Below are 27,455 nucleotides of genomic sequence, written 5' to 3' on the forward strand. Positions count from 1 at the left end.
ATCATAGAATGGTTTAGGTTGGAAGGGACCTTGAAGATCATCGAGTTCCAACCCCCCTGCCCTGGGCAGGGACACCTCCCCCCAGCCCAGGTTGCCCAAGGCCACGTCGAGCCTGGCCTTGAACACCTCCAGGGATGGGGCCTCAGCAACCTCCCTGGGCAACCCGTTCCAGTGCCTTACTTCCAGGATGCCCTTGGCCAGGAAAAATAAGCAGGGGCTGGAGCGAGGACGTAGACGGACGCCCTTTGTCAGCATCGTCCTCCCAGGAAAAACCATTATTTTCTCTTTAACCGGCCCTGCAAGTCTCGCTCCCCGTGGCGAAGAGACGGGGCTTACCTGCCGAGGCAGAGTTAAATAACGCACTGGGCATCATTTACCTTCAAACCTCCTAAGTAAGCTTTAATTTAAACACCTTGAAGTTTTGATGGCTCCTCAAGGAACGACTTTAACTGCAGAATGGAAGAATTTGACATTCACCAGCTGTGGCTGTTACAGGCCTACGGTGCAGTAAAAATAGATGCAAGCCCGAGGTGGAAGGTGGATGTACGCTGTAGACAGAGCACATTTTAACCCCTCGGTTACACTCTCGTCGTTTCCGAAGGAGGCGCTACTCACAGCAATGCCATACACTCAATCCTAAAGGTTCCTTTGCATTTCTATGCCCTAGGACCTCGCTGAGACAGGTACTCTGAATAAAACACCAAGCCTGTTCAACCACGAGACGGGAAAAAGCCTAGCGTTGCCCAAACGCAGAGGCATTCCCAAGAGCGTACCTGCTCGTCTCCAACGCAAAATGAGAGCGGTCAGGTCTGACTGTGGAATGCCAAGCGTGCCGTGGGCCAGGCTGGAAACTTCTCCCCGTGTTGGGGCAGTGACTGCCTGCAGGAAGGGGGTTCGGGGCTGGAGCCAAAAACCACGGGCATCCCCCACGCCACGCACTCGGGTGACACGTGCTACAGACACGTCCGTCTCATGTTTTGCCTCCCATACGGCACGGCTGCAGTCCAGCATCCTTCTCCTCAAAGCAAACCTGTTCATCTTTTCAAAAGTCCCGAAAGAGCAGTAGTCGCAGAGGCGGTAACCGATATCTATAGCCACCACCGCAAACAACGCTGATGCATTTCACCTGCAACAGCCGCGTCCTTCGTTGAACAGAAAGCAGGTGCCTCCCGCGCAAACAGCGGGGAGGACACAACGGAAAGCGGGGAGGACACGATGGAAAGCCCCAGAGCATGTGCTGGAAGGAACGTAATTTCTTAATCCCAACTGAAAACAAACACGAGTTACTCACTGGATGACATGACCGAGACATCCTCCAGGGACCTGAAGGGCCTGGCTGATTGAAGGGCAAAAAAATGAGGCACCTACAAATTTTATGCCTGAGGCTAATGGGGAATGAGCAGAGGGGCACGAGGAGCAACAGTTTAGCTACAGCTCCTGAACAGCACTTCTCTCGGATCTGGCCCTCCACAGGCACTCCTACCAGTGTGGATTACCCAGGTTTAGGTGTCTGCTCAGGGCTGGTGGGGATTTGAAGGCCAAAAGCAAAGCTAGGTGATCACAGAACGGTTTGGGTTGGGAGGGAGCTTAAAGATCACCTAGTCCACCCCCCTGCCCTGGGCAGGGCCACCTCCCCCCAGCCCAGGTTCCTCCAAGCCCCGTCCAACCCGGCCTTGGACACCTCCAGGGATGGGGCAGCCACAACTCGATGCCCCGGAGAACCCTTCCCCTCCCCGCAGCGTGCTCTGGCGGAGACTCCCCCATCTTTAGCATCCTCCAACCACCTCATCTGGCCATGCCAAGCTCCTTCCCCACAACTGGAATTCCTTGCCCAGCGCTCTCCAGAGCACAGTCCCGCTCGCTGCTCCATTGGGCTCCTGCAGGGACAGTCACGGCAGAGCTGCACGCCCACCACGTCCCCTTCATTGACATTACTGCACCTTTGGGTTGTTCCCTTAATCACCGCCGTTATCGCGGCACTCGGACATGAGAAGATGCACCACCCGGAGCAACGAATATTCTTCACATGCACACGCGCTCCCCCCCCCCCCCCCAGCTGCTGCAAAAGCCAAAGATGATAAAAAGCAGGAGATATTAATAAAGTACGGTAATAGGTTAGGGAGAAACGTTGGGGTGAGTTTTAGAAGCAGGGCACAGAAAGCTAAGAGGCCTTCAATGTAGCAAGAAGAACAGAATCATTCTTTGCTTGCTTTCATTTCTGGGTATTTTAAAACAGCAACTTTCAGACAAATTTCCGGACCGCAACTTGAGGCGGCTGACAGAGCTCTACGACACGACAGTGGGCTTAAACCTCCTCTTTTTTTTTTTGCTTTTAGCGCCAGTAAGACGCCTGCGAATCTCAGTGTATGGGTAAGTGCAGCGTCAGTGCCAAGGCCTCTACAGCTGTCTGCGCCCGCGCGCGCACACACACGCACTTACAGACACCACTACACACACGGCACTATCTATTACGGCATTTTTCGAGACAGAGAGAGACATATTCACCACGTACACCACAAAACGACTTTAGGATGAATAAAGCGAGATGGGAATCAGCTTTACCCGCACTGGACAATGACTGTATGGCAATAAAATGCAAGCTAGACGTTACCGTCACCTAATTTTTGATTGAGTGCCATCGACACCATCCGTTACAGAAATCGAACGCGCACGAAAGCTTCGTCTCTGTCCAAACGTTTCAGATGATCGGCCTTTTAGGTTCAGGCACGGTTGGAGGGGTTTTTTTTTTGAATCTCTCTTTCCTATCGCTCCTCCTACATCATCTCCTGCCCACCGGCTGCGAGAGCATCTCCCTGCCTCCCCCTGCGGTACCCTGCCTGCCCCCTCCCCTCCTCTCCTCTCCTCTCCCACCCGGTCCAGTGGAGATACGGTTAGAGCGACGTGCCACGGCCAAAGCAGCCTGCAGAGCCCGCCACTGACGTGTTATCAGTACGGCTCTCGCTACGCTAATCGTGGGTTAGAAAAGCATCGTCAAGGCAACGCAGTTAGTTTTGGGCGGGCGAGTTTGGTGGGTTGCTTTAAAAGGGAAGGCTATAGCCAGTTAGCCTCTGCATTACCATTATCGGGGTTGGTAAACATCCTACTTGCACTGGAGACGGTCTTTCCAATGTCGGCCAGGGAGCGCAGGTTGGACTTCTTGGTCTGGTGCCGGTGCTTCCTGAGCAGCGTGTAGGTGACTTTGTCCTTCAGTTCTGGCTTCAAAAGCCCCGTCTCGATCTGATTGTCAACGATCATCTCTGTCGCAGGCAAAGAAAGGGGAGGGAGGGAGAGGAGAGGACTATTAATCACAACGCGCAAAACTCAGCCGCGCCAAGGGAGAGCAGAGGGAGAGGGTCGCATCGTTTTCACCCGACCTTTTTGAAGGTTTTCCTTCCCATCTCAAAACCACCACCAGATTTCACCATTTTACTTTTAATGGGAATCTCCCTTAGACGTTTCTTTGGAACATAAGCGTTTCCATCCAGCAAAAGCCATGGGCCACCGCTACGTACCTATCACACCAAGACTCCCTTACGTTATTTGGATACACCCCCACCGCCCCCCCCCCCCCTTCCCCCGAGCCTATTTCAAACCAACTGCCCCCAGGATCAGACGGTTCTCAGTTCAGAAAGGCAATCTGCAATTTTGTGAACAAGCCACAGCTACTTTGCAAGTTCCCGGACGCTCCCCAAAACAACAGGGCAAAACTTCTATCAGATTCAACGAGGCCCGAGTTCACCTCGCAGGGCCCCGATAAAACCTAATCTAACGACAGGAAAAAGTCCTGGGGATGAGTGACTAATTAAATCACTCTCAGAACTGAAGTGAAATGACGGCAACTGCGAAAGGCAGAACTTGCTCCAGTTGTCACGGCCGTATTATGTGGCTTTGCCTATAACTGCATCACCAGGAAAAAAGGCTCCCAAACTGCTCCCTCTCCATCAATCCTCTCCTTTCCGCTCCCCTGTCCCACAGGAGAAGATTAAAAAAAAGGCAGCCGGATTTATTAAGAATCTCTCTTGCGCGTTGAAATCTCACATTAGGTTGTTCCCTTGATTACTTCGGTTAACGTGCTGTCCCCCCAGGGGAAAGTGGCAGCTCTTATTTGTCTACCGGTAACTTTTATTTGCGCTAATAATAAAAGTTATGGGAAAAGGGGAGGCAGAACACGCATCGCGTTTGCTAACTCAGTGAGTCAGAAAGTCACTCTCTATACGCTGCCCAAAAATTAATGCCTCTTCAAATCACCGGGGGAAAAACCGCCTCATTCTTCCACCCAAACTCGGAAAAGGATGATTATATGCACGTAGGTCAGCTTACACAAAACGCTTGGCAAAAGGTTTATTTTTGCCAAGTGCCATTTTTCTGCAAGCTTTCGTTGTTCGTATTTTTCGTCAGTGATTTTTGGAGTACTTCCTTCAGAACAACACGTCTGTCTTCATCAAGTTTATCCTTCTCCATCTGGCAAATATTTCTTCCCTTCCGCGTTTCTGATATAACACAAATGAACAAGGAGAGCTCTCTTGAGCTTTTCTTTCCTGCGTGTCACTACCAGACAGCAACCAAGCGCTCACGATTAAATAATTGTGGAAACCAAGTCTGCGGGCTTCTTGGACATCCCTATCGATCCCATCAGGGATCTGGACCAGCAAAAACACCCCTCCCAGGACAGCATTGCAGCAACAGCAGCCACCGATTCGTAATTTAATCTCCCGGGAATTAGATTTAATTTGGGCGTTGAAGAAGGACATTGAAGGTGACGTCTCGAAGCGACTTCAAAAAGAAATTTCATGTTTGAGGGTTAATGTTTTGGACCGCTGACATCAGCCGCTATCTTCTGAAGCACGTTCGGCTTCAGCATAAGACTTCAGAGGTTTTTGGTTGTTTTCTTTTTAAAAGTTAGCAAAGCTGTGCATTTGGATCCACAGACACAAAAATAAAGGACGGTGAGTGCCCGCACACGCACCTACAAAATGAGCTCAAAACTCCGGAGAGAACGTCAGAGGCCGCTTTTGTAACTCCAAGTTTACAAACTGGTGCAGCACCTGATATTTGATAACTTCACGCCAAGACAATTTTGAGCCCGTTTCCTGCGATTATAATTCAAAGCACTGAGTTTTGGGGGGAAAGAGGGGGATTTATTTCATTCTGCTCTTCGGCACCTCTTCGCACAACGCTTTCTAAACTCAGTGTTTTGGTTGAAGGTACCTCCGCTGGAGGGCTCACTTGGAAAATGCCTTTTTGTCTGTCTTCTCACCCGCAGTGGGGAACGTGGTACAGCTCTCAGCAATGTCACCAAGTGTCATCCTGGGTCACGGCTATTTTGACTGCAAAAAAATCGCCATCACGTTCAGCCGAGCGAGGCATCAGCTGGTGCTGGGGCTGCTCGCCGGGGCTGGAGAGACCTCAGCCGAAAACAGTGCCGGGGCTGCGCACGCCGGCCAAAACCTGCCGCCCTCCTGCACAAAGCGGCGCTGGCCGCGTGTCTCTGGCCTGAGAGAGGTGGCCTTTTACACGTTACCTGGCTGATGGTGAACATAAATTAAGTCAGTGTATGCTATTCCTTTCGCACACACGTAGCGATATATTCGGGTATCTCCTTCAGGATGCAAATGATTCCATGTAATGACCAAAAAGCAGTTCTAGGTAAGCATCAGTTACCACTGAGGTTGACTGACTCTTCTTCCTTAACTGAGAAGAAGTCTTTTCATTTATCCATTATCCTCCTCCACGTTCTTTCTAGTTTTCCCTCTTATTCCCTGGAGGATAGGTGTCCCTGCCCGTGGCAGGGGGTTGGAACCAGATGAGCTTTAAGGTCCCTTCCCTTTAGGGCTACTAAGATGATTAAGGGATTAGAGCACCTTTCTGCTGAGGAGAGGCTGAGGGCCGTGGGGCTGTTCAGGCTGGAGAGGAGAAGGCTGAGGGGGATCTTACCAACGCTTATCAATCCTTCAGGGGAGGGTGCCGGGGGTGGGAACAGGCTTTTGTCAGTGGTGCCCAGTGACGGGACAAGAGGGAACGGGCACAAACGTGACCATGGGCAGTTCCATCTCAGCCTGAGGAGGGACTTCTCTCCTGTGCGGGCGGCAGAGCAGTGGCACAGCTGCCCAGAGAGGGGGGGAGTCTCCCCCTCTGGAGCCATTCAAACCCGCCTGGACATGTCCTGTGCCACTGCTGGAGGTGTCCCTGCTCTGGCGGGGGGTGGCACTGGGGGAGCTCCAGAGGGCCCTTCCAGCCCTGACCAGTCTGGGATTCCGGGATTCCAACTTTAACTCTTCTATGATTATTTCTTTATGTTCCTCTTTTGTTGAAAAAGCAGCGCTTTCTCATTAAAACCGTCACTGAAACCGCCATCAGGGTTAATAAAACTTTGTAGGGAAGAGTTGAGGGAAAGAGCGGAGGCAGCTTTACTTACCCACCACCTGCGGGAGAGAAGAGGCCTCCAGATCCAGCATTATCGAGCCTTTCTCGATACACGTCCTCAACTCAAACAAGCTGTGCAGGGACAAGGTGGCCACGTGAGGTTTGCTCCATCGCTCCCCACCTTGTTCTACCTTCTCCTCAAACTTGATCCACCTACGGGAGGGCAGAGCAAGAAGACTGTGTTAGCGCCGGTGGCTCCTCACAGGCACACGTCTCGGAAAGACGAACCATCACGGCATACCGACAAATCCAAGCGCACGCATTTTCCCACCCGTCTCCGAGGCCGCAAATCCACGATGGAGTTGCAAAGGCTTAATGCATCGCTATGTGTCAGCTGAGCGGCGATAACGCTCTGCCTGCCTGTAGGCTCTCGCAAATGCGAGGTAAAACTTGGTATCTTTAGTGGCTTTCACCAAGATTTCAACTAAGAGCCTTCGGCTGAGGTTCGCTGCAGGCCAGGGGGACAGAGGCAGCTCCCGCGACTCAGCTGAGCCCCGGTCAGTTTGCACAGCCCGTCCCAAACCCACCTCAAGGGAGAAGGGCTGAGCACAACAGCTCCACAAAAAGGATGGGGGAACAAGAAAAAAAAAAAAAAAAATCATAATTTTGGGAAATAAGGTGACTTGTATACCGGTATTCAAATCCGACATTACCAGCTGAAAACTTCAGCCACTGCTAAAACTCGGCAGCGCCGAATAGCGCTGCCCCAGAGCCGCCGGTTGGGCTGCGGGGAAGGGTGGAGGAGCACATCCTGACCAGATCTGAAGCTGTTCTGAGCAGAACAAGTGGGCCGCCAAAGGGAGAGACACAAGGAGGGGCTCCTCGCCTCCGCTCCCCAGCCCTCGTTTAATGATTTAACAAAGGAGGTCTGAAAAAAACCCACAGAAAGCTCATCTCTAGTTGAAGATTAGAGCAAAGGTTAAATCCCGTTCTGTGCAAAATACTCTTTATACCCCTAAACCTATGTCCTAACAGCCGGCGAGGAGGTGTGTGGGTGTCCCCCCCCTCCCCGGGGCTGCAGCCCGCCTTCGCCCCACGGCTTGACCGTGCCCTTGGCCCCGCTGCGCCCAACCGGCCACGGCTTTGGTACGGGCTCGGGGCTCAGGGGCAAGGAAAGCCACTTCAGAGCGCCTAATTGCAAAGCAAGAAGGGCTTTTCTCATCCCGCCTTGAGATACCGTTTCCATAGATGTGGAAAATGAAAATTCCAGTGACTAATATAAGGGGATTACTAAGACAAAAAAGACACCCGTAAAGGTAAGGAAGCTCGTAAACCGGTTCAAAAGAGTATTATCAACACCAAGTGAAATTACATTTAATCCTGAAAAACATATTACTTGGGAATTAATCAATTATGCTTTTCAATTGCATAATCTCTTTTTGAGACTTTCTTTTTTTTAAAGCTGCTTTTTAACTCAAGCTAAAAGACGGAGTTTGATCTCAAATTAATAAGGTTCTACTCAGTTCCCCAAGCCCAGGTATCTCCTAGGACACCTAAGGCACTTGAGCAGCCGCAAATCTGCGAATTTCAGAGGTTATTACGTGTGACTGAGACGCAGTTCACCCTTCAACAGCATAAAGGCTCCAAATTACAAAGCGTTCGCCTTTTCAGTGGAAGTGTGTTGTTTGCCACTATCAATATTCACTTTCTGTTTACTTTTCTCACCACAACGCACAACCCAAAGACAACAAAACAAATACCAACTTGCAAACCCGTTTGAGCCATGTGCTCCCCAGAACAGCTCTTTTCCTGGGATGCGCTCCCGCCCCCCGCTCCAGGGGGGACCCGTGCACAGCTAAGGACCTTCCAAACACCCTGCAGCACCTTCACACACTTAGTTCTTCATCCCTTCTGAAGCCCTGGAGCACACCGTCTCCTACACAAATGACGCGAGTACTCAGTTAAGCACAGCTATCCATGTGGCTTTCCATACGTTTAACAAATGCCACGTTCTTTATGGTTTTGGGGTGGTTTTTTTTTTTTTTAAATCTGCTTCTGCAGAACAGCTCGCCCACAACTGTAAGTCACACGGGCAGCTGCTGAGCGCGGGAAAAATGTGCTGGACTTTCAGGGTGGAGGAGAGTGGAGAGGGCAAAAGAGAGAGCCGCAGGGTCAGTGCTTCCTCTCGCGTGAATATTCCTCGCAGCTCCCAAGGGAGCTCCCCGAGTGCCGAAAGCGATGCTGCCTGCAGCCTAGCAGCCCCGTACCGCTTCAGGGCCAAAGATTATCTCCACCGCTGTTTGAGAAAACAATCAATCAAATTCCCTTCCTCGCCTCCATCCCATCTCCATCCCATCTCCATCCCTCGTCTCCATTCATCTACATATTGTTTGTGTCCAAATTCCCTTCCTCGCCTCCATCCCATCTCCATCCCTCGTCTCCATCCATCTACATATTGTTCGTGTCCAAATTCCCTTCCTCGCCTCCATCCCATCTCCATCCCTCGTCTCCATCCCTCGTCTCCATCCATCTACATATTGTTCGTGTCCGCCAGCTGTACGTGCAATAGGCAGCAAACACTCCCGCGACCGCATCAGAGATGCCGCAAGGTACGACGCAAACCGCCCGCGTTCCGTTATGCCTCTCCGGCCCTGGAAAGTGCGCTGATGGCTCCAGCAAGGCTCTCCCGCCACTGGGGATTTGGGAATTCAGGTACCTGTCAGCATCCTTGGCTCCAAAGGGCTGAGACTCACGAGAAAAATCTGTCCGCGGCCCACTTGGTTGCCTCCCGAATAACCGCCCGCACTCCAAACGCCCGGTGGGGAGCTGACGGTACAGCCAGTGCCCGCACACCGTGAAGAAAGCTAATCCCTCTGCTAACCACCATGCAGGAGCCATCTTTTTTCTTTTGTTATTTTTAGAGCTTCAAAAAGGATTGCCTAAAAGCTGTGTTAATATTATTAATAATGTGTAAAAGGGTGAAGGATATAAGCATATTGCCTGACAGAGCTTATACAATTAAAAAAGGCCATAATAGAAGATTAAAAAAACCTATCCGGCACCCCCCGGCCCTTTCATTCCTTTTCTCTGCGACCTCATGAGCTTTCTACCAGCTCCCTGCCTTGCAGAATGACGAGCCCCACACTGCGGTGGACACATCCCGGTCCCCAAATATACCGTACCGAGCCTCAAAACAGACTGGCGGCCCCCACCTGCTTCAGTTCCTTTCCTTTTCCTAGTTTGCTCTGCATGCTGTACCTGCTGCTGAAACGCAAACATTTGCCTCTTGGAACTTGTCCATCCGCACCAGGTAAATCGATTACGAGCGCCAACAAAACGATCAAGGAGCGCCCGGTGACCCAAATCTTCAGGTTACCTTTTAACAGCAATAAACCTTCCCTTTTACTGCTCTATTTCTAACACGCCTACGGGGCTTTGCCGCGAAACCCTCTGCACACTGAGGACGTCTTTCCCAAACTGGCCCTTTACGGTGAACCACGGCCCATCACCGCCATGTGCTAACAGGCAACGGGACCGCGCCGAGGGCTATGACATCCTCCCGCCCTGGTCACCGGCTGATCTTACCCACTGTCAGGAAGGTCAACCGTGCGCGGGGGGCCAAGCGTAGCCCGTTTATACTGGGGTTGCCCCACAGACAGCCGAACTCACGCGAATCAACCGGGACGGGCAACTCAAGGTCCCCATCTTCAATCGGTTGCTTTAAGGTTCCTGCTAGAATTTTTCCGTGACGTTCACCGGTTGTTTCTCTATTGATGAGAACGGCTCTGGAAGGGATGGCATCATTTGCTAAACCCTTTTAATAATGCAAACATCCTTTCCTGACAGGTTCTTTCAAGCCTTAGACGGAAGGGCTGCAGCGAGCGGCATGGCTGGCGGGTCCTCTCCCCACGCAAGAGCAGAGGTGACCAGCGCTGGCTGGTACGTCCCCCAGCAGGAGCCGCTCCGTAGCCTACAGCGAGTTTTGCCGTGCGAGATTAATTCATTTCAGGAAGATACCGAAACATCCTGAGCAACCGTGCCCTATGCAAGATCACTATCAGCAAACCAGGACGCAAGTCAGGAGGTTGGGGCAAGTTTAGGAATGACACAGTGCCTCAGTGGGGTACTTAACCCACGTAACGTACACTTTAAAGAGAGGGAATCATATATACGGCTCCATCCGGCACTTCTACCAAAGATGCGTGAAAACACGTAAACCCAGAAATCCTTTGCCAGAGAAGAAGAAAAGCTCCTTTTTTCCCCCGCAGCCACCCGAGAGTGCGAAGCGCGCAGGCGTATCCCTCTGCCAGGTCCTTCACGCGCGAGAGCGGAGGGCTCCTGACCAACGTCCCTCGAGAACCGCAGCGCTCCGCGATACGCCCCACCGGACACGGGGCACCTCTCTTCTCATGGCTGACGTTTGCGGACCGAAGGAAGATCAGAGCTTCCCGATATCCACACTACAAAGGAGAGGCCGAAGAAACGGCTCGATAAGAAATACCGTGCTAAGGTCCGAATTGTGAAAAAGCTTTAACAAACTGCCATTAAAACCCCTTCCCAAAGACCTCTGCGCGGACAGAGGAAGGCGTAATTTGCTGTGAAAAGCATTGGTGGGCAGCAGAGACGACAACATGCAAGTACTGAGCTAACGATAAGAGGACAGAAAAGCAATAAAGGGAGAAAAGGATGACCGACAAGTAAGAAGTTAAAGAGTAAAAGGTGAAAAGTCTTTGAGGAGGCTCTCCAAGTGACCGAGAAGTAAAAATAAAGATAAGGGGGTAAAGGGGTAGGTGGTGGAGCGGTTCATTAAATCGCAGGTAAAGAAGATTAAGGTAACCAAACAACAGGGGCGAACCACGAGCACAGTAGGTGCCCTTAAGACTGGAAGGTGGGGAAAGGGCTTAGCCCAGCCACAATAAAGGAAAACGAAAAGCCCCAAGTTAAGCGAGGGATTGGGAATAGGGAAGGTAGAGCCCCGGACTGGTCTCCGGCTGGGCCAGCACCTCTTTCTAGCGGGACGTTCCAGGCCTTCACAGCAACCAGACTGCAAGCAGAGGGTTACCTTTTAAAGCAAACCCAAGAAAAATATTTCTACTGTATAAAAATTACCAAAGCGTTATAAGGCTAGAGGCTAAACGGCAGCCTTTAGACCCAGTCCAACGGCTCTTTCGGTGGCGTTCAGAAATAAACTGTGTGCAACTTGTGTCGACCAGATCAAAAAACCAGGCCAGTTTTTTGGCACGGTTTTTTTGACCACGGTTTTGGCATGGTTTTTTGACCAAACCAACAGCAGCATCAAAGAAACAGGCAGAGAACTTAACCGAGAAACTCAAAGCAGGCAAATCCGATCCAGCATTTCACACACACCTTGAATCATTTCCTCTAAAGAAAAAATAACCTTTTTTTTTTTTTTTTGCCTACTCAAATTGAATTTCATCAGTAACTCGCTAGGAGAGGGACACAGTGAAAACTTCCCATCTTCTGGTGTGCGGTGGGGTCAGGCTCAAATCTACTTTTGGGCAAGGGAACTGAAGGAGTTTTGAGACACGTGCAGAAGCTTTATTCAGGCGCTGACTTCTGAGAGCTCTGGCCAAGACACTGCCGTTCTTTGCAAAGCTCCGAGAAGCCCATACGTCTGTTGGCTCTCCATAGGAAACTATTCAAATAAATCTAGCCCCCTGGTTTCTTCTAGTTTTCGTTTTAACGGAGTATCTAAACAAAGCCTCGAATTCCCTCATTTATCAAAGAAAGGCGATTTGAACTATACAGGCTCCTTTCCGTGGATTCCCCAAGCGATCCCGTAGCACAGATATTACCCCAACTGAATACTACAAAGGAATTTCCCACAGGGGGCCCGGGCAGCCGCCCTTCGCTTTCGGGGTAAAGGAAAACCAACCCACCTTGCAGTCTCCTTCCATTCCATCTCTTGTCCGTCGACGGCCAGAAGTTCATCCAGCTCCGTGAAGAGCTGCGGGGGCGCCGGGCTGTCATCTTCCTCTCCGAGGATGAAGCGGACGCGTTCGGCAGCGGGGGAGACTGCAGAGGTGAAAATACTGCGGTTAACGGCCTGAGAGATGACGAGGGACGTGCGGGTCCTCTCCTTCCCCTGCTCCCCAAAGCCATTCAGCTGTTTCTCCAGGCTGTCTTGTCCATCGGACATCCTAGGCGCTGCAGAGGGAGGGGCGTGAGCGAGGGTACGTCTATCTCCCTCTCTCCCCTTCCTTGCCTCTCCCTTAGCTTCTTAAAAGTTCAAGCTGGGAGTAAAGTTCAGGAAAAACTTGCCTCTTCCTACAGTCCTTAACTATGTCACAGCAATTTGCAGCCCTTGTAAAAAAAAAAAAAAAAAAAAAAAAAAGCGCTACCAAGCTCAAACCCAATATGCTCTATGGTGCGTGCCCAAGGACCTTCCGCACTCTGATCAGCCGCGAGCCTTCGCCCCCTTTTTTATATGACGTGAAACCAGTTTCGGCCAAACCATTTTGGGGCTTGCTGTGGCAGCATCCCGTAGCGGGCTTTCCCCTCCCGGCCGCCGAGGCTCGGGCTCCCATTGGCCTCCGAGGCAGGCTGTCACCTCCCCAAACCCACCGCTGGAACACCCAGGAATATTTAACAGAAAGGTTGTCTCATCTATACATGAAGAATGCGACCCAACGCATTTAGTCAGGCACCAATGCACTGAAAAAAAACAACCGGTCCCATTGGGAAACCACAGCCCGTTTAGGCAAAAGAAACTATGTTCAACACACGCTCTTTTGACAGCGCGAGCAGAGTTCATTTGCGTTATTAGCTCCAGAAAAATTAGCGGAAAGCCCGTTCTGGTTAAGGAACGCGGGTGATTCAAAATGAAAACCTGAGAACCTCACGGTCCACATCCCAAGACCTAAGGGCATCTGCCCAAGGCAGCCGGAGCTCGGGCCACCGGGGACACCTTGCCGGAGGACTTCTTGGGGTCTACAGGTTTTTTCTGACCATATCACCTTAAAACGAAGGTGGGATCGTGTGAAATTTTAAGACAGGCATCCTTCCTGCTGAATGTTTATTAGCATTAGAGTTAGAGAGCAGACTATGAACTTTGAACGGTTCTGCTAAAAACTCCTTTCTTTTCAAAAGATCAGCTGTCTGTCTGTTGCAAAATAATTAATTACACCAGGTGTCCAATCACCATTGATTTTTCCAGGGTAAACAAAGTCTCAATTTGTAATGTGAAAAAAGGAACCAGCAAGAAACATAACCTTCCCCCCCCCCCCCCCCCTTTTTTTTTTACAGTAACTTTCAGAGCTTTCTTCTTTAATTACTCAGCAAAGGTTGATGCAAATTCATTTCTTCACCAGTTAGGGTGATGATGCTTTCATAATATCACCCGGATTTCTACTGAACGTATATTCACGGCCATGAGCGCCCTTGCTGTTCCCCGGGCAGCCACGGACATCGCCCCGCGGCTCCGGGAGGAGGGAGAAGGACACATGGAGCCACACGTCTGGAAACCCCTGCAGCACTCGCCCAGGACGGTATGGAGAGCCTGGGCTGTTGGGTGCCAAGGCACCTACCAGTCTTTTGGCTTTAAATGTTTATAGAGGAGCCCCGCGTCCCTTCTTCCCAGACGGGCTACACAAAGGCTTTCCCATCAGTCCTTCCTTCGAGAAAATCCATCCCCTCCCACAAAACCACAAGCTCGCCTTTGATACGCTCCTAACAGCAGAGAAAAATATCACTAAGCTGAATTTACATTTACTTTCAGAAAAATACACATTAACCGTCTCGGCAATTAGCACTTTTATATACCCACCACTTGCTACAGAATTTATCTTTTTTTCTCACATATATTTCTCAGAACCTGTGAGGTACACAACGAGTACTTGATTATTTGACTTGGATGTAACAGATGCACTTTGCAGAACGGTTCCAAAATCTATCTGCAAACCCGTAACCTTCCGCACGAAAATTATCCTTGCAATTAGAAGAGCAATTTGCACGAAGAAATCTGCATCTAAAACCCATTTGAAACCAACATCAGTATAAATAATTGAGATTACCCTATTCTAAAAACGCAATTAGGCGCAACGCTTGAGCTCATCTTTACAGAGCCAGTCCCCATCAACCGCTGGTGCCAGAAGCCCATGCTGGAAGCGATGCGCCCACACGTCACGGCTCAACTGCTCTCCTGCACCTCAGGGCAGAGACCTCTCACCAGGTGTACATAGGAAAAAATATCTATTCAAAGAGGCCAAAGATTCAGCCAAAGCCTTTAAATACAGAGAACTAAAAGACGACGCCTGGGCAAAAGAACGCAAACGAGCTCGTTGCAGGAGCCCGCAGACTTCCACCACCTCCTTTCTGGTTGGCTTGGATTCAGCCGAAGCCCCATCACCACCACCACCACCACCACCGAGAGACTGCCACGCTCCGGCCGTTGGGTGGTTTCACCGCGGTGGGAAGGGCCCATCGTCTTCCCCCCTCAATCTGCACCAACGGCTCTCCGTGTACTGTCGTATTCCGAACGGAATTTAAATATCGCAGCCAGAAAAGCCATAAAGTGAATTTACATCCTATCGCTCCAAAAAGCCACGTGGGGTGATGCGCGGAACAGCCTGTAAGAGAAGTGTCGGCAGAGCTTCTAGAGCTGCTGAAGGCATCGGTGGCAGCCGACGGGAAAATTCTCTCTTTTCGGTCATTTTGAAGTGGTTTTATTACGTGGCAGCGTTACCCCGATACTCGATCCCGTAACACTGTAATTCCACACCCACCCGCAACGTTTTGCTCACTGAAGTGCCTCAGGAGAGGAATTACAGAAACGCTCCCACCAAACCTGGACGTGCGTCATACGTCGCCCCTTCTTTCTTTTCTTCATTCTTTTGTTTTTGCTAATTTCCTATTAGCTGCATTTAGCCCAGATGATAAGGTTCAAAATCCAATTAAGGAATTTGCTGGGTCACAGGTCTCCTATGGCTTGCTTTACCACATGTTCTTTATTGCGATTTTGTAGGTTAATGGGCCGTTTATGGGTTGTTTATGTGCTCTCTTTAGCAAGGAGAACATATTTTCATCCTAATCTCCGGCGCGAACACCGCGTGCTCAGCGCGGGGCGGACAGCTGAGCGTCGGGCTTAAGGACTGGAGAGCAATTAACCCGGGGGGTGAACTCTGTAGACCTCCCCCCTGCCTGACCTTTGAGCGCCAACCCCGCCAGCCTGCCCCAGCCTTGACCATCACCTTCGCTTCTACCTACGCCGTCCAGTTTAGGGGCTGCTGGAACCAGCACTGTGAACCACAGGACCGGCCGCCACCACCCCTAAGTCTTTTTGCATTTTATTTTCCTTGCTATCTCATACAAGAAACAACCCGATGACCGACAGACATATGTGGCAGAGAAAATGCTAATCCACAGATTTACACGGGTTGCATTTTTCCCCGGAACGGGGAGAGGAATTAAGGTATTAATTGCAGATGGCAAAACACTCCAGTGCAACATCTAAAGAGAGATATTGCCACCGGTAAGAGAGAGCCCTTCCCTCCCCCTTTTCCCTCTCCTCTTCTCGCCTTCCGTCACAAGCGGTCCACGAGGCGGCTTATAAAATACATCACTCGCAGAAGAGAACGAACACATCAGCAGTTTCTCCCCAGTTCAGTTGAGGCCAATTGCGAGTACAATTTATACCCTCAGGTCCCCAAAGGCAAAATCAATCTCCATCAACAGAGAGAACTCTCGGGGAGCTCAGAAATAGAGAGAGACACATTTCCAGCCACGGCAACCTCGCAGCAGCCCCAGCTGAGCTTCCCAGCCCGACGTCAGTCCCGCTCCCGCAGCTGCTGGCTCTGGTGGGGAGCCCTCCCTCGCCGCGCCGCGCGATGGAAGAGCGGGCACGGTGCCTGCGGGGCTCCTGCACACCCAGCGAGGTGCCGGGGGGCTCCGCCGGATCGGCGAGTATCCTAAAGTCACCTCCAGTGCCAAGTGCCTCGCTTGTCGCGGGTGGGAGATGGACAGAGCTCGGTTCTCCAGGTGTACCGTGCTGCCTTGGGATGGGGACGCTCATTTGTGTTGATGCACGTGTGAAAAAGGCTCTTCTCCAATCAACCCACACGGTTTTCCTCCTGGATTTTGAGCTTGCTGTTACCAGTCACGCTTCTAAATACCTTTGGGACCTGCACCTCCGTCAACTGCTTCTTCCCTTCCAGGCCAGAGAGACCATCTCACAAGAAGTTCTCTCTGAAGCACATCGGCAGCTACAAAATCCCCCCGAGAGACCTGGCGTGAATCCCTCCTCAAGGCCCACGGTAACATTACCAAGCAAGGCTATTCGTCAGACGTGCTTTCCAAACACGCTTATTAAAACAGGACATGACCGTACTCCTGTTAATTTCTGGGGTTGCCCTCACTCAGCCAAACCTCGGTCCAACTCCACCCGAGGTCTGAGCCAGCCAGTTAAGTGAAACACCTGTGCAGACACTTTTATCAGATTTAAAGTCCTTTTCTTCCTAGTTTAGCTGACTTCACTTCCAAAATGAACCCATTACCCAAGCCAATCTTAATTGCGTGTTGATGTCGATACAAGACCTTATGCAGTTTAATCATTTCCCTCATGATTTGCACCTCTGATCAACTGCCATTCATTTTCCTGACCGTCCTTGCCCAGGCAAGCCCCAGAGTTTGAGCATTTTTAGATGTAATTCAAGGCACCACCTGGGGGGAAGGTTCCACTAAGGATAACCGGTGAGAAACCCCCTGCTCCAGTCGGCATTACCAACGAGAGCGGCAAACCGGGCAGTTTAAATGTCCCAGTCCCCCTGACGGCACCAAGCCCTTCCCTACGTAGGCTTCACGCCTCGCGCATCACCAACAGGGCACCGCAAGCGCAGAGCTCTGCAGATACAGACAGCGCAGAACTGCTCCTGAGGACGGAAGACTAAGGAGAAAAAAAAAAAATAAAAATTAAAACTCACTTTAATTTTGATTCTCCCTTCGTACAACTTCCAGCTGCCGGGCAGACTGTGGACACTCACTATCTCCCCTTGATCCCCTTTCACAACAGGGATGTCATCAGAAGCAGCAGTAACCTGGACCGGTGCTGATTACACACCGCCGATAAGACCAGAATTCACCCTATCTTGATTTCGCAGCGAGATTCTTGCTCTGCAAGAACTCATTAAGATAGGCACAAGCTAGTTCAGTTACTCAGGTTGGCAAAAACTGCGGAGGAAAGCGTCTGAATCAAGACCAAGGTAAGATGTGACAGGGAGAACGTGAGACGAGACTTAAGAGCTCCATCTTTTAGGGCTACAAAGCTGGTGAGGGGTCTGGAGGACAAATCTTATGAGGAACGACTGTGGGAACCGGGGTTGTTCAGCCTGGAGAAGAGGAGGCTGAGGGGAGACCTTATCACCCTCTACAGCTCCCTGAAAGGAGGTTGTAGAGAAGTGGGGGCTGACCTCTTCTCCCCGGTGACAAGTGATAGGATGAGAGGAAATGGGTTGAAGTTATGTCAGGGGAGGTTTAGATTGAATATTAGGAAATTTTCTTCACTGAAAGCGTCATTAAACATTGGAATAGGCTGCCCAGGGAGGGGGGGATTCGCCATCCCTGGAGGTGTTTAAAAAAAGGGGAGATGTGGTACTTAGGGACATGGTTTAGAAGTGGGTTTTGTCAGGGTAGGTTGATGGTTGGACTTGAGGATCTTAAAGGTCCCTTCCAACCTCAGCAATTCTATGATTCTATGATCTAAAAGCAAGCAGGGAAAAGGATTTTACGGCTCACGGTTTTTACCAGCTTCCTTGAAAGACTAACCCAAACGGAGTCACACCTAACACCAGGAGCTACTAAAAGTCATCGTCTTGGACGTCTTCACGTACGGCAGCCACCACGCTGAGCCAAGGCCACAGGGTAAGGCAAAGGACGGTCTCTTAGTTAACTGCAATACCGTTCAGCGTTTCTGGAGCACTGCTCCCATTAGAGCGCGGCACACAGACTCCCCGGGCTATTCTTGCAAATTTACAGGTAAGGACTCTTATTCCCGTTACGGGAAAGAACAGTCACGTTAGAAAATCCCAGTTTCTGTCCAACCACCCAGGTGAGAACTGACTTCCCGACTCCCCAAGCACTCTATCAAGTGAAAGCATCCTGGAGCCCCACCAAAGAAGTCAACTGCGTGAAGATTTCCAGGGGACACGTGCTCCGCAGAAACGCTCGCACCTGAAAACGTCGCTCAGGGTCTCGCAGAACCCACCTCTGGATGATCCAACTCGAAGCGAGCGTGAGAATTTCTCGTTTTCTCGCTTTGTTTCTTCGCTTCTCGAGAAGACCGATGACTTTTCGACCCCGCGCTCGGTGCTGGCTGCCTGTAAGGCAGATTAGACTTGTCCCCAGGCAGAACTTGGCAGCCGGCGGGGAACGCTCGCCACCCTACCCAGCTCCCGTCCTGGGGCGATTCTCTCACGGCTACGGGGGTGTAAAAGCGGAGAAACACTATTCAAGCTGCTTGATCCATCCTGAAGCAAACATCCCCCATCCCTCGATCGTGACCCTTTCCAGCACATAATGAATAGCATTGACTGCCTCTTGAATAATCCGTTTTTTTTTTCATTAGGCTGTTGTACTGCATGGTTGTACACGTTCTACCGTAAGCTCCTCTGCAGCATGTGGCATATATTAAGTCTTTGATCTGCAAAAAATCTTCAGTATTAGACAAATGCTTACTAATAACATATTCTCTCGAGTGCCAGAAGAATGGCAGCTTTTACGTAACGATTTGCCGAGCGTTCTCAGCTCTCCTTTGTCTTCGGGGCTGTTGAGATCCCGTACAAAAGTTTTGTCTACGGATATTTTACGGAAACTTTCCTTGGAGATACAGGGACAGAAAAAAAGACCCCGCTTCCCCAAATGTCTCAAATCTCCTCATCTATAGCAGAGAGCTCAGGTGGACAAGGAGCGCAACGTGGACAATCGGTCTGGCAACGTTTTAAACAAAACCGGCATCATCTAAGGAAAAAGTCGCTCTGCCTATAAAAGCAGAAAGACTGCTAATTCCAACTACACTGTTACAACAGAGAGACCGCTGCATGCTACACCTCAAGCCTAATTATGAACTTTTCCCAACACTGTTCAACTGGAGAGAGACTGCCAATAACTCTCTTCAAAAATTGTCTGCTTTTTTCAGCTGCAGACAACAACAATAATATCTAGAGAAGGCGGCAGGAGCAGAGGCAGCTGCGTATTCCAAATGAAATGCATTATTGATAGCCTCCCGCAGATACCCCATTAGCAGCCTGAGTCAGACGGAATATTTAATATATTAACAAGGCCAGCCTCTGCCTGCTCAAATCAATGCCAGGTTCCACCGCTTCCACGGGTGCGGAATCGGGCGTACGTGGACCACGCAATTCTCCGTGGCTCTGCTGTAGCTAGACGCTAATCGGCAGCGACTGGCTTCCCAACTGCTAGAAAAACAGGAAATTTCTCTTCTCCCATCACTTTTTTTTAATTTTTCTAGATTCACCGAGTGCCGTTTTTAATCACATCAACGGCAGTGATGCCTCCGACACTTATTTCTGCTAAACAACGAGCCCGCGCTCCTGCATCGGAGCCTGTGCCCTGCACCGAACCATACTGTTCATGAGCCCTGGCACGATGCAAACTCCATAACAAGCAATTCATTACAAAATACGGATAACAACGGTATTTTTTTGCCGAGTCCTGGAGGTCAGCCATCTTACTTCAAGTTGTGTGAAACTGCTACAGCAGCACATTTTTAAGGAGCTATTACTGAGTAGTTGCCAAAAGGACTTTTAATAAAGAAAAAGCAGCACCTAGAGAAAGGCTGGCTTTTTTTTTTTTCCCTGCGCTTTGTAACGTTTCCCACCACCACACAGATACAGGATGCTGCCTGGCACCACACCTCCCTTGGACCTGAACAGCAGTCAAGTCTCCAGTTAAACCATTTAACGGCGCGGTGGCTGCCATATATAACAAAGGTCAAAAACTGCTCCCTAATTCTCAGCGTTTTTCTTCGGCTTTTCTCTGTTTTCCCTTTCAAAGCACTATGGCTTTCGCAGTCTTTCGCAGAAACGCGTGCTGTTCGCCTCTCTGGAATCCTGCTGGGGTCCTGTTCTAGTATCTTAAACTCGTTAATCGCATTAGCGATTGGGCGCAACTCCCCCCGTCTTTCCACCGGCACCAACGGCACACCGTGGGCACGAAGCAACTGCTCCACACAGGCACGAGAGAAAATTCCCGCTCCTCTGCCGAACAAAAAAAAAAACCAAAAAGTTCCCATTTTCTTTTCCAGCACTGTACCGGGGCTCCCTGGAAGACGATTCTAAAGCTGTTTTGGCGTGACGCAGTCCCCGATTAAGCCCTGTCGTTTCCTTGCACCAGCGACAAGCGCTCCTGCCGAACTATCGATTGAGGTTACCACCGATCGTTTACCCGCGGCCCCTTTTTTAGGTAACGGTGCGAACGCAGTGGCATTTTTAAGGACACAGCTATAACAACTCTGGGCTCTTTTTCTGAATTTAAACTTCCGCGCAGCGACAAGGAGAAACTTCCTCTCCCTCTCCGCGCTTTAAAACCAGCCCTCCGGCTGCAATAGGCAATTTTATGCCTATTAAGCTCTTCTCACACGCAGGGTTTCATCCTTGCCTATTTGTCCTGTTCAATCAATCTCCGCATCAGCTCTGACCATCTCAGCCTTCCTACAAGTCTTCTTTTGCGAGGGCTCCACAGGAGAGACCGACCTGCAGAGGAAGGACGCCCGGCGCGGGCGTGCGAAGGTTTCCATCTTCTATTCCCGCAGCTCCAGTGTGTGCCGAGCCCTTTGTCCCGTGTGCTTTTCAGCCACTGTCTCCGGCTGAAACGGAGCCCATCTCTGTTGCCAGGCAGTATTTCAAGGAGTACTGAATGTCTCTGGCATCCGACGCTTTTCCCTTTCAACTCTTTTCATTCTGCCCCCTCCGTTTTAAATGTCGCCAAATACCTCGTCCACTGCAGGCACGGACAGAAAAGCCCATTATTATTCCGTGCAGTCGTTGCGGGAGAGCAAGGGGCGTACGAGAGCAAAATACACGCACTGAGAGGCTTCTGCAGGGTGTTACTTCTTGGCGATCACTTGCCCCACTTCAAACAGAGAGGGACACGAAAGCTGGAGAGGGACTTTTTACAAGGGCGGGTAGTCACAGGACGTGGGGTGATGGCTTTAAACTGGAAGAGGGGAGATTTAGATTGGATATTAGGAAGAAATTCTTGACCGTAAGTGTGGTGGGACACTGGTCCAGGTTGCCGCGAGCAGCTGTGGCTGCCCCATCCCCGGAGGTGTTCAAGGCCGGGTTGGACGGGGCTGGGAGCAACCTGGGCTGGGGGAGGTGTCCCTGCCCGGGGCAGGGGGGGGGAACTCAATGGTCTTTAGGGTCCCTTCCAACCCAAACCGTTCTGGGATTTTATGATTCTTCTGCATCCACACGAGAAGAAAGGGGGCTGACCCCCCCACCTCTCCCAGCCTGTCCTCCCAGCAGAGGGGCTCCAGCCCTCCCAGCAGCTCCGGGGCCTCCTCTGGCCCAGCTCCAACTATAAGCGTTACGGCTTGAATTCGGCAGCCTACATCCCTTCGGAGCTCAGGAGGCCACCTCACCTTGCGCATCAGCAGCATTAAGGCGCCAGCCCCCGCTGAGATGCTTTGAAAAAGCTCCACTTCTCTTTTTTTCCATCACCTTCTGAAAAGCTTCATTCAGTGACAAACTGCCCTTTTGGCTCTTAAAGGTTAACAGCCACTTATCTAAAAAGCTGCAAAGCCAGCGTGAGAGTTCAGACAATGCTTTCTTTGACTTGGAGAGCAGCGGGATTTGGCCTGACAGAGCGGTGACAAAACCAGTTAGTTTCATGTTTGGATGTTGGTTTTCCTCATACTTCCCTGGTGCAGCAAAGCAAGTTCCATCGAGTAGATCCATCTCTTCAGACCTGCACTTTGGGTGACCGCACTTATTCTGCCTCAGCACCTCCCTCACTTGGCATCCCCGGACCTGTTACGACCCTCCTGATGAAACTGTCACCGTTTGTTCATAGTGTGGCAAAGCAAAGCTTTTGGTGGATAAATCGCTTCTCTGAGGGCTTTTTCTTTTTCTCTCCGAGTCAAAACAATTCAAAAAAGGGCTCTTGCAATGGTATTTCAGTAGCAGAAAGACTCTATTGAGATACGGACACAATAACCAGCTTCGTTCCTGCCTTTAAAAATTAACCACCATTAACTTCAGGCTCGGAGCGGCTCCTGGCTGCCAGCAGTGTGCTCCTTCCAACCGGCGTCCCAGAAAGAAACTCCCGATTCAACTCGCTCTCAAAAGCCTGGTGGCATTTCTGCAGCTCTCGCTCTTCACCGGTTTCCCCTTGCAACAGCAAGCAGAGTTCAAGTTTCCGCCTCATTTTACTCGTAGCTTCACAGACTCGCTCCCCACCTCCTCCAGGAGCACTAAACCTCCCCAGAACACAATAGCGCCGGGAAAAAAAAACGGGCTCGGCGGTTCGTGGACAAGGTCCTTGTGCCTTCAGATGTGCCCCAACACTCTGAAGCAGAACCCAGAGAGACCGAGACCTGCAAAGCCATCCCTCCACAGAGGGAAAACTCAGCTCCCCGGTATCCCTGGCGCAGCCAACTGGGAAGGTGGCGCAGCCAACTGGGAAGGTGGCACAGCTAGATCAGGTGCTGCCAAGAGGAGCGCACGGGGCCGTGATTTGAGCCGTTTTTACTGAAGCTCCCAACCGGCAGATGACGTCTCGCGAGCGAGAGGCAGGGAGGCAAACTGGCGGGGCAGCACGCAGCAGGCGTTTTAGCTAACGTCAACAGCAAACCCAAACGTTGGAGAAAGGAAACCAGGTCGAGATACAAGAAGTTCGTAAAAAATAAATAAATAAATAAATAAATAAATAAATAAATAAATAAATTGAGAGGTGGCGAATGAAACGTTCACGAGAAGCGATGCCGGGCTAGCGATGCGTACCCCTCCTTGGCTGCACGTCAGCTGGCCAGGTTTTGGGGTTGACCTTGGCCTCTCCTGCGCGGAAGAGGAAAGCGCTGTTCTCACCAGACTCCAAAGGGCAGGGAGGGAAATCGACTCAGGCCAGGCAACAGCTTCAGCGGGTTCGCTAAGGACTCGCAGCTCTACTGCTTTAAGCAAATTTCTGTAATTCAATCAAGCAAGTATAAGTATAAAAGATCTCCGCTTCGGGGAAAGGAATACAACCAGGATCTATACTAGGAAAATTATGCGCAAGAAAAAGAATAGGCCGTTATCCCACGTATTTGTACAGTGAAACTAAGCGCAGGCCAGCTTTCGGTAAGGGGCTGTACCGTAATTAAGATCAATACACTTAGGAAATGGATACTGCCAAAACTAAGGAAGAAAGCTACTTCAAACAAACCTTTTTTTTTTGTTTTTTTCACTGAAAAATGAGAAATTTGGTATCTAGAGACGCATTTGAAGACTACGTACAGAACACAAAGCAAGCCACGCAGAGAGGTACTTTCACCGAAACCAGAGAGCGGCTCCAAAGCAGCGAGGAAGCACAACTACACAGCATAGGGAGTCAAAGCCCCACTTCGCTGCACCATTTATCGACACCTCAGCCCAGCACAAGCCCAGGTCAAAGCAAAACTATGAAACAGAGGAAGATTCAAACAAAAACTGGAGAGTAAGTACACAAGGCGTACAAGGAAAATGAATTATTTAAGAAGATCAGCAGCAGGAGCTTGAGAACCGGGGGGTGAACCGGACCACCGCGGAGAGAGACGGCCAGTTAAGAGGATTAAAGGTTTTGCAGAGAAGCAAACCAGCTTCTTCGTGTGAAACTTCACCGCATAGGTGGGGGGGAAGGCGCCGAACCTTTGTCAAGGGCTAACACGTGGGGCAGCTCAGACGTGAAGGTGTCTGCGGGAAGAGGAAGAAAAGATAAGGATGAACGCAAGAGCAGTAAGCGGCCAGGACGCCTGGCGCTCACGCCTCCCGAGACCCCATCCAGCCCCAAGGTCTTAGCGAGGTCAGGAATACCTCGTTCGGCCGGAAAACGAAGAAGAAAATAATCAGTCCCTGAAATCACCCGCAATTGGTACCCAACTGACGTAACACACTTGACCATGGGATACCACCTACTGCAGCAGAAAGAAACAAATTCTTTTATCTGATTTCCATTTCTTTCTAGACCTCCCTTTGGAGGTTTTCTACCACTTTTCAACCACGCTGAGGTTTCAGAAAGCGCACAAGGTTAGCACGCCTTTATTTTGCTCCCACTGCTAAAAACCCAGCGAATCTTGAGCTGCCACAGCCTGTTCGGACTTACGCAGACCGGGGCTGCCGTAGTTAAAAACAAAACCATTAGCGGAGTTCTCGGAACCAAAGCGCTACTTAAGCAGATTTTTTTCTTTCTTTCTTCTAAGCTCCTAAATGCAACTTTAGCAATTACTGGTTTATGTAATTGCCTAACATTTAATGTTTACAGCAACATTTTACAACTAATTTACATGTAGTTCACTAAAAGCTTTCAGGTTAATTGGTCTTTTGTCGTGCATTAAGTAGCTTGTTAATTATTAGACAGTTGGGAGGAAAAAACAAGTAGGAGGTCAGCTCGAGGATGGCTTGGGCTGAACAGCATGGCTGCCTGTAATTAGCAAAATGCGCGGGGGGTGATTTTTGCAGAAGCATTGACCTTCCCGGTGGCCGACCCCATGCTTCGCCCCAGAGCAGGCAAGTCATGAGTGAACGCTGCATTCTACGGGATCGCGCCATCTCCTTGGTTCCACCTATGAGGAGGGGAACACAGGAGATACACTGAAGAAATACATTGACTGACTTCGCTGCTCATGGCGAGCGCGTGTGAGGTACAGATGAAAGCAGAGAAGAGAGAGGGAAGGTCAATTCCTTGTGACGGGCATGGTGAACGTAAAAGGGAACACTGACATTTTTAAACATACTTCAGACAAAATGGGTGGGACAAGGAAAGTAAGGAGGATCCAGGGGGATGTTTCCCTGGGCCGTCCCTAGATGACCAACACCGAGCACCCACGTTTCCCAGTTCCTCGATTAGAGCACACCCAGGCCACATCTCAGTATTGTGGCAAGAATAATTTTGTACCGCCCGTGCTAAAAGGGAGCCCCAGGGCATCCAAGTGTTCTCGGCTCTGAGCACTGTCAGCCCAGATGCATCCAAAGAGATCTGAATGATTCCGGAAAATAAAAGAATCGGGGTGCCTCCTTGGGGCTCTATTCCACCTGCACTTCTAGCTAACCAAAGGGTGCTTTGGACATGGTATCCTAACTCAGAAACCAACATTAATAACTTAATTACCAAGTTGGCCCTGCTTTGATCAGAGGTTTGGACCAGATGACCTCCTTCCAACCTAATTTATTCTATTCCATTAGTGAACTCCACATATAGCTGTTCTCCACTCCAGTTATCACATCCGCTGCCCAAACGTGAGCGCTTTGCCAGGTTTTCAGAACAACTCTTAGTAATGAAGAGAGCCTGGAAACCCCATGCTGGTTTTAATGATCCGCTTGGCATCATGGTCTGGAAGTTGAGATCAGAAACTGAAGTAACAAAAAGGCAACTCTGTATATTAGAAGCATTTGCAAAAAAAAAAACAACCCGCATCCAACTTGAAAAATTTATGTGCTGTCTCTTCCGCGCAAAGCGTCCCCATGGCTTCTTCTCACAGAGTGCCCCAACTCCAACTTCTTTGGTTTTAAGTAAGATGGAGCTATTACTAACCACGTCTCCTTCGGCAGCCCAAAACGTTTTGTTCGGGAGTCCCCACCCAAATTCCTCTGGATGCGGCACGGACTTACTGAAGTAGGCTGAACGGAGACACCAGAAGCAATTAAACTAATTGACTGGAGGCTTGGGTTTAAAATGCATTAGAGAAATCACACCGGTTTCTTGCATGGACTTTCTCATTCAGAATCGGAGTGACCTTTATCAGATACATCTTGACTGGAGCTATTACATATTTAACTCCACAAAAGATATTTTTTTCAGGACCCTCTGTGCTACCTAACTCTTTGCAAACACCAAGGGCTGCCCCACCACAACCGGTCTGACTCCACGTGCTGTCCCTCAAGACCGGCCAGAGGAAAACAGCAACAGAACTTCAAAACAACACTGCTTCCTCTGTGTTCCTCGACCTTGACCAACTCAACATGGAGTCATACTCTACCTGTACTTCTTGAATCCCTCAAGCACAAAAAAGCGGCCTCATGTGCAAAAGCACTGAGCACTCAGCACCACAGTTGGCCTTCAGCAGTGTTCAGGACTTAAAAAACAAACAAGGGAAAAAAAAAAAAGAGAACAAATCAGTCAGGTACCAGTAATAATCTTCTAAACAACTTGGGATGGAAAGGGCAAACCAGAAACGAGCAGTGTTATCCAAAACGTACTCCATCAAAACAGCATTTCCTCAAATGTAAATCGCTTTACAAGTACTGATCTCCTCAGAGTCGTGAAATGCTATCTTTATTTCTTTTTAATTGGTCCCATTGCATTTTAAATTGCTTTTTGGAAGTATAGTAGAAGTATATGTGTGTTGAAACAGTGAACTGTTCAAATGTGGGCATTAAACTTAAAAACTCTGTAGTTTTACTCTTGCTCAAATTCCGTTAATGAGAAATAAGAAATGTACTTGTTGGGTTTTTTTTTAAGAAAAACAACTGGATTATTAAGAAAGTCTTGGTCTGTGGCAAGTTTCTGCAAATGATTAATTATTGTAACTCAGCAAGGGGTGCTGCTGCTTTCCTTCTGACCCCGGGAACACACACACATGCTCCGGGTCAGTTTAAGAATAGCAACAGGGAAACATCACCCTTCCTCAGTTTTAACGCTGTTTTGCCCCCAGCGCTTCAGCCACTTGTTCCCCCTTCCCCACTGGCATCAGTGGTCTGGGCTTGCACCAGTCCGTTTTGCAGATTCAGCTTAGCACATGGCTGCGCAACCAGTTAGATGGCCACGAAACCAAGTTAGATGACCACGGAGCCAAGCTAGATGGCCATGAAACCAAGCTAGATCGCTGCAAACCCAAGCTAGAGCACTGTGAAACCAAGCTAGATGACCACAGAGTCAAGTTAGATGGC

The 27,455-nt window shown here is 50.0% G+C and overlaps 1 protein-coding gene across 2 annotated transcripts in view; it reads right to left on the bottom strand.

Moving 5' to 3' along the window:
* The window catches only part of SLC4A4 (solute carrier family 4 member 4), a gene marked incomplete at its 3' end in the record, with an annotated part of 159,107 nt that overhangs the window by 79,704 nt on the left and 51,948 nt on the right, over window positions 1–27,455 (bottom strand). For both annotated transcript variants that reach the window (XM_082482028.1, XM_082482027.1), the window contains exons 3-5: window positions 12,264–12,399; window positions 6,416–6,576; window positions 3,078–3,257 (exon numbers count right to left, since the gene is read on the bottom strand). In XM_082482028.1, the coding sequence (XP_082338154.1) occupies window positions 3,078–3,257; window positions 6,416–6,576; window positions 12,264–12,399 (477 nt within the window). The remainder of the gene's footprint in view (window positions 1–3,077; window positions 3,258–6,415; window positions 6,577–12,263; window positions 12,400–27,455) is intronic.

Source organism: Vanellus vanellus, assembly GCF_965231255.1.
Source record: "Vanellus vanellus genome assembly, chromosome: 4".
In the NCBI taxonomy this organism is placed as follows: Eukaryota; Metazoa; Chordata; class Aves; order Charadriiformes; family Charadriidae; genus Vanellus; species Vanellus vanellus.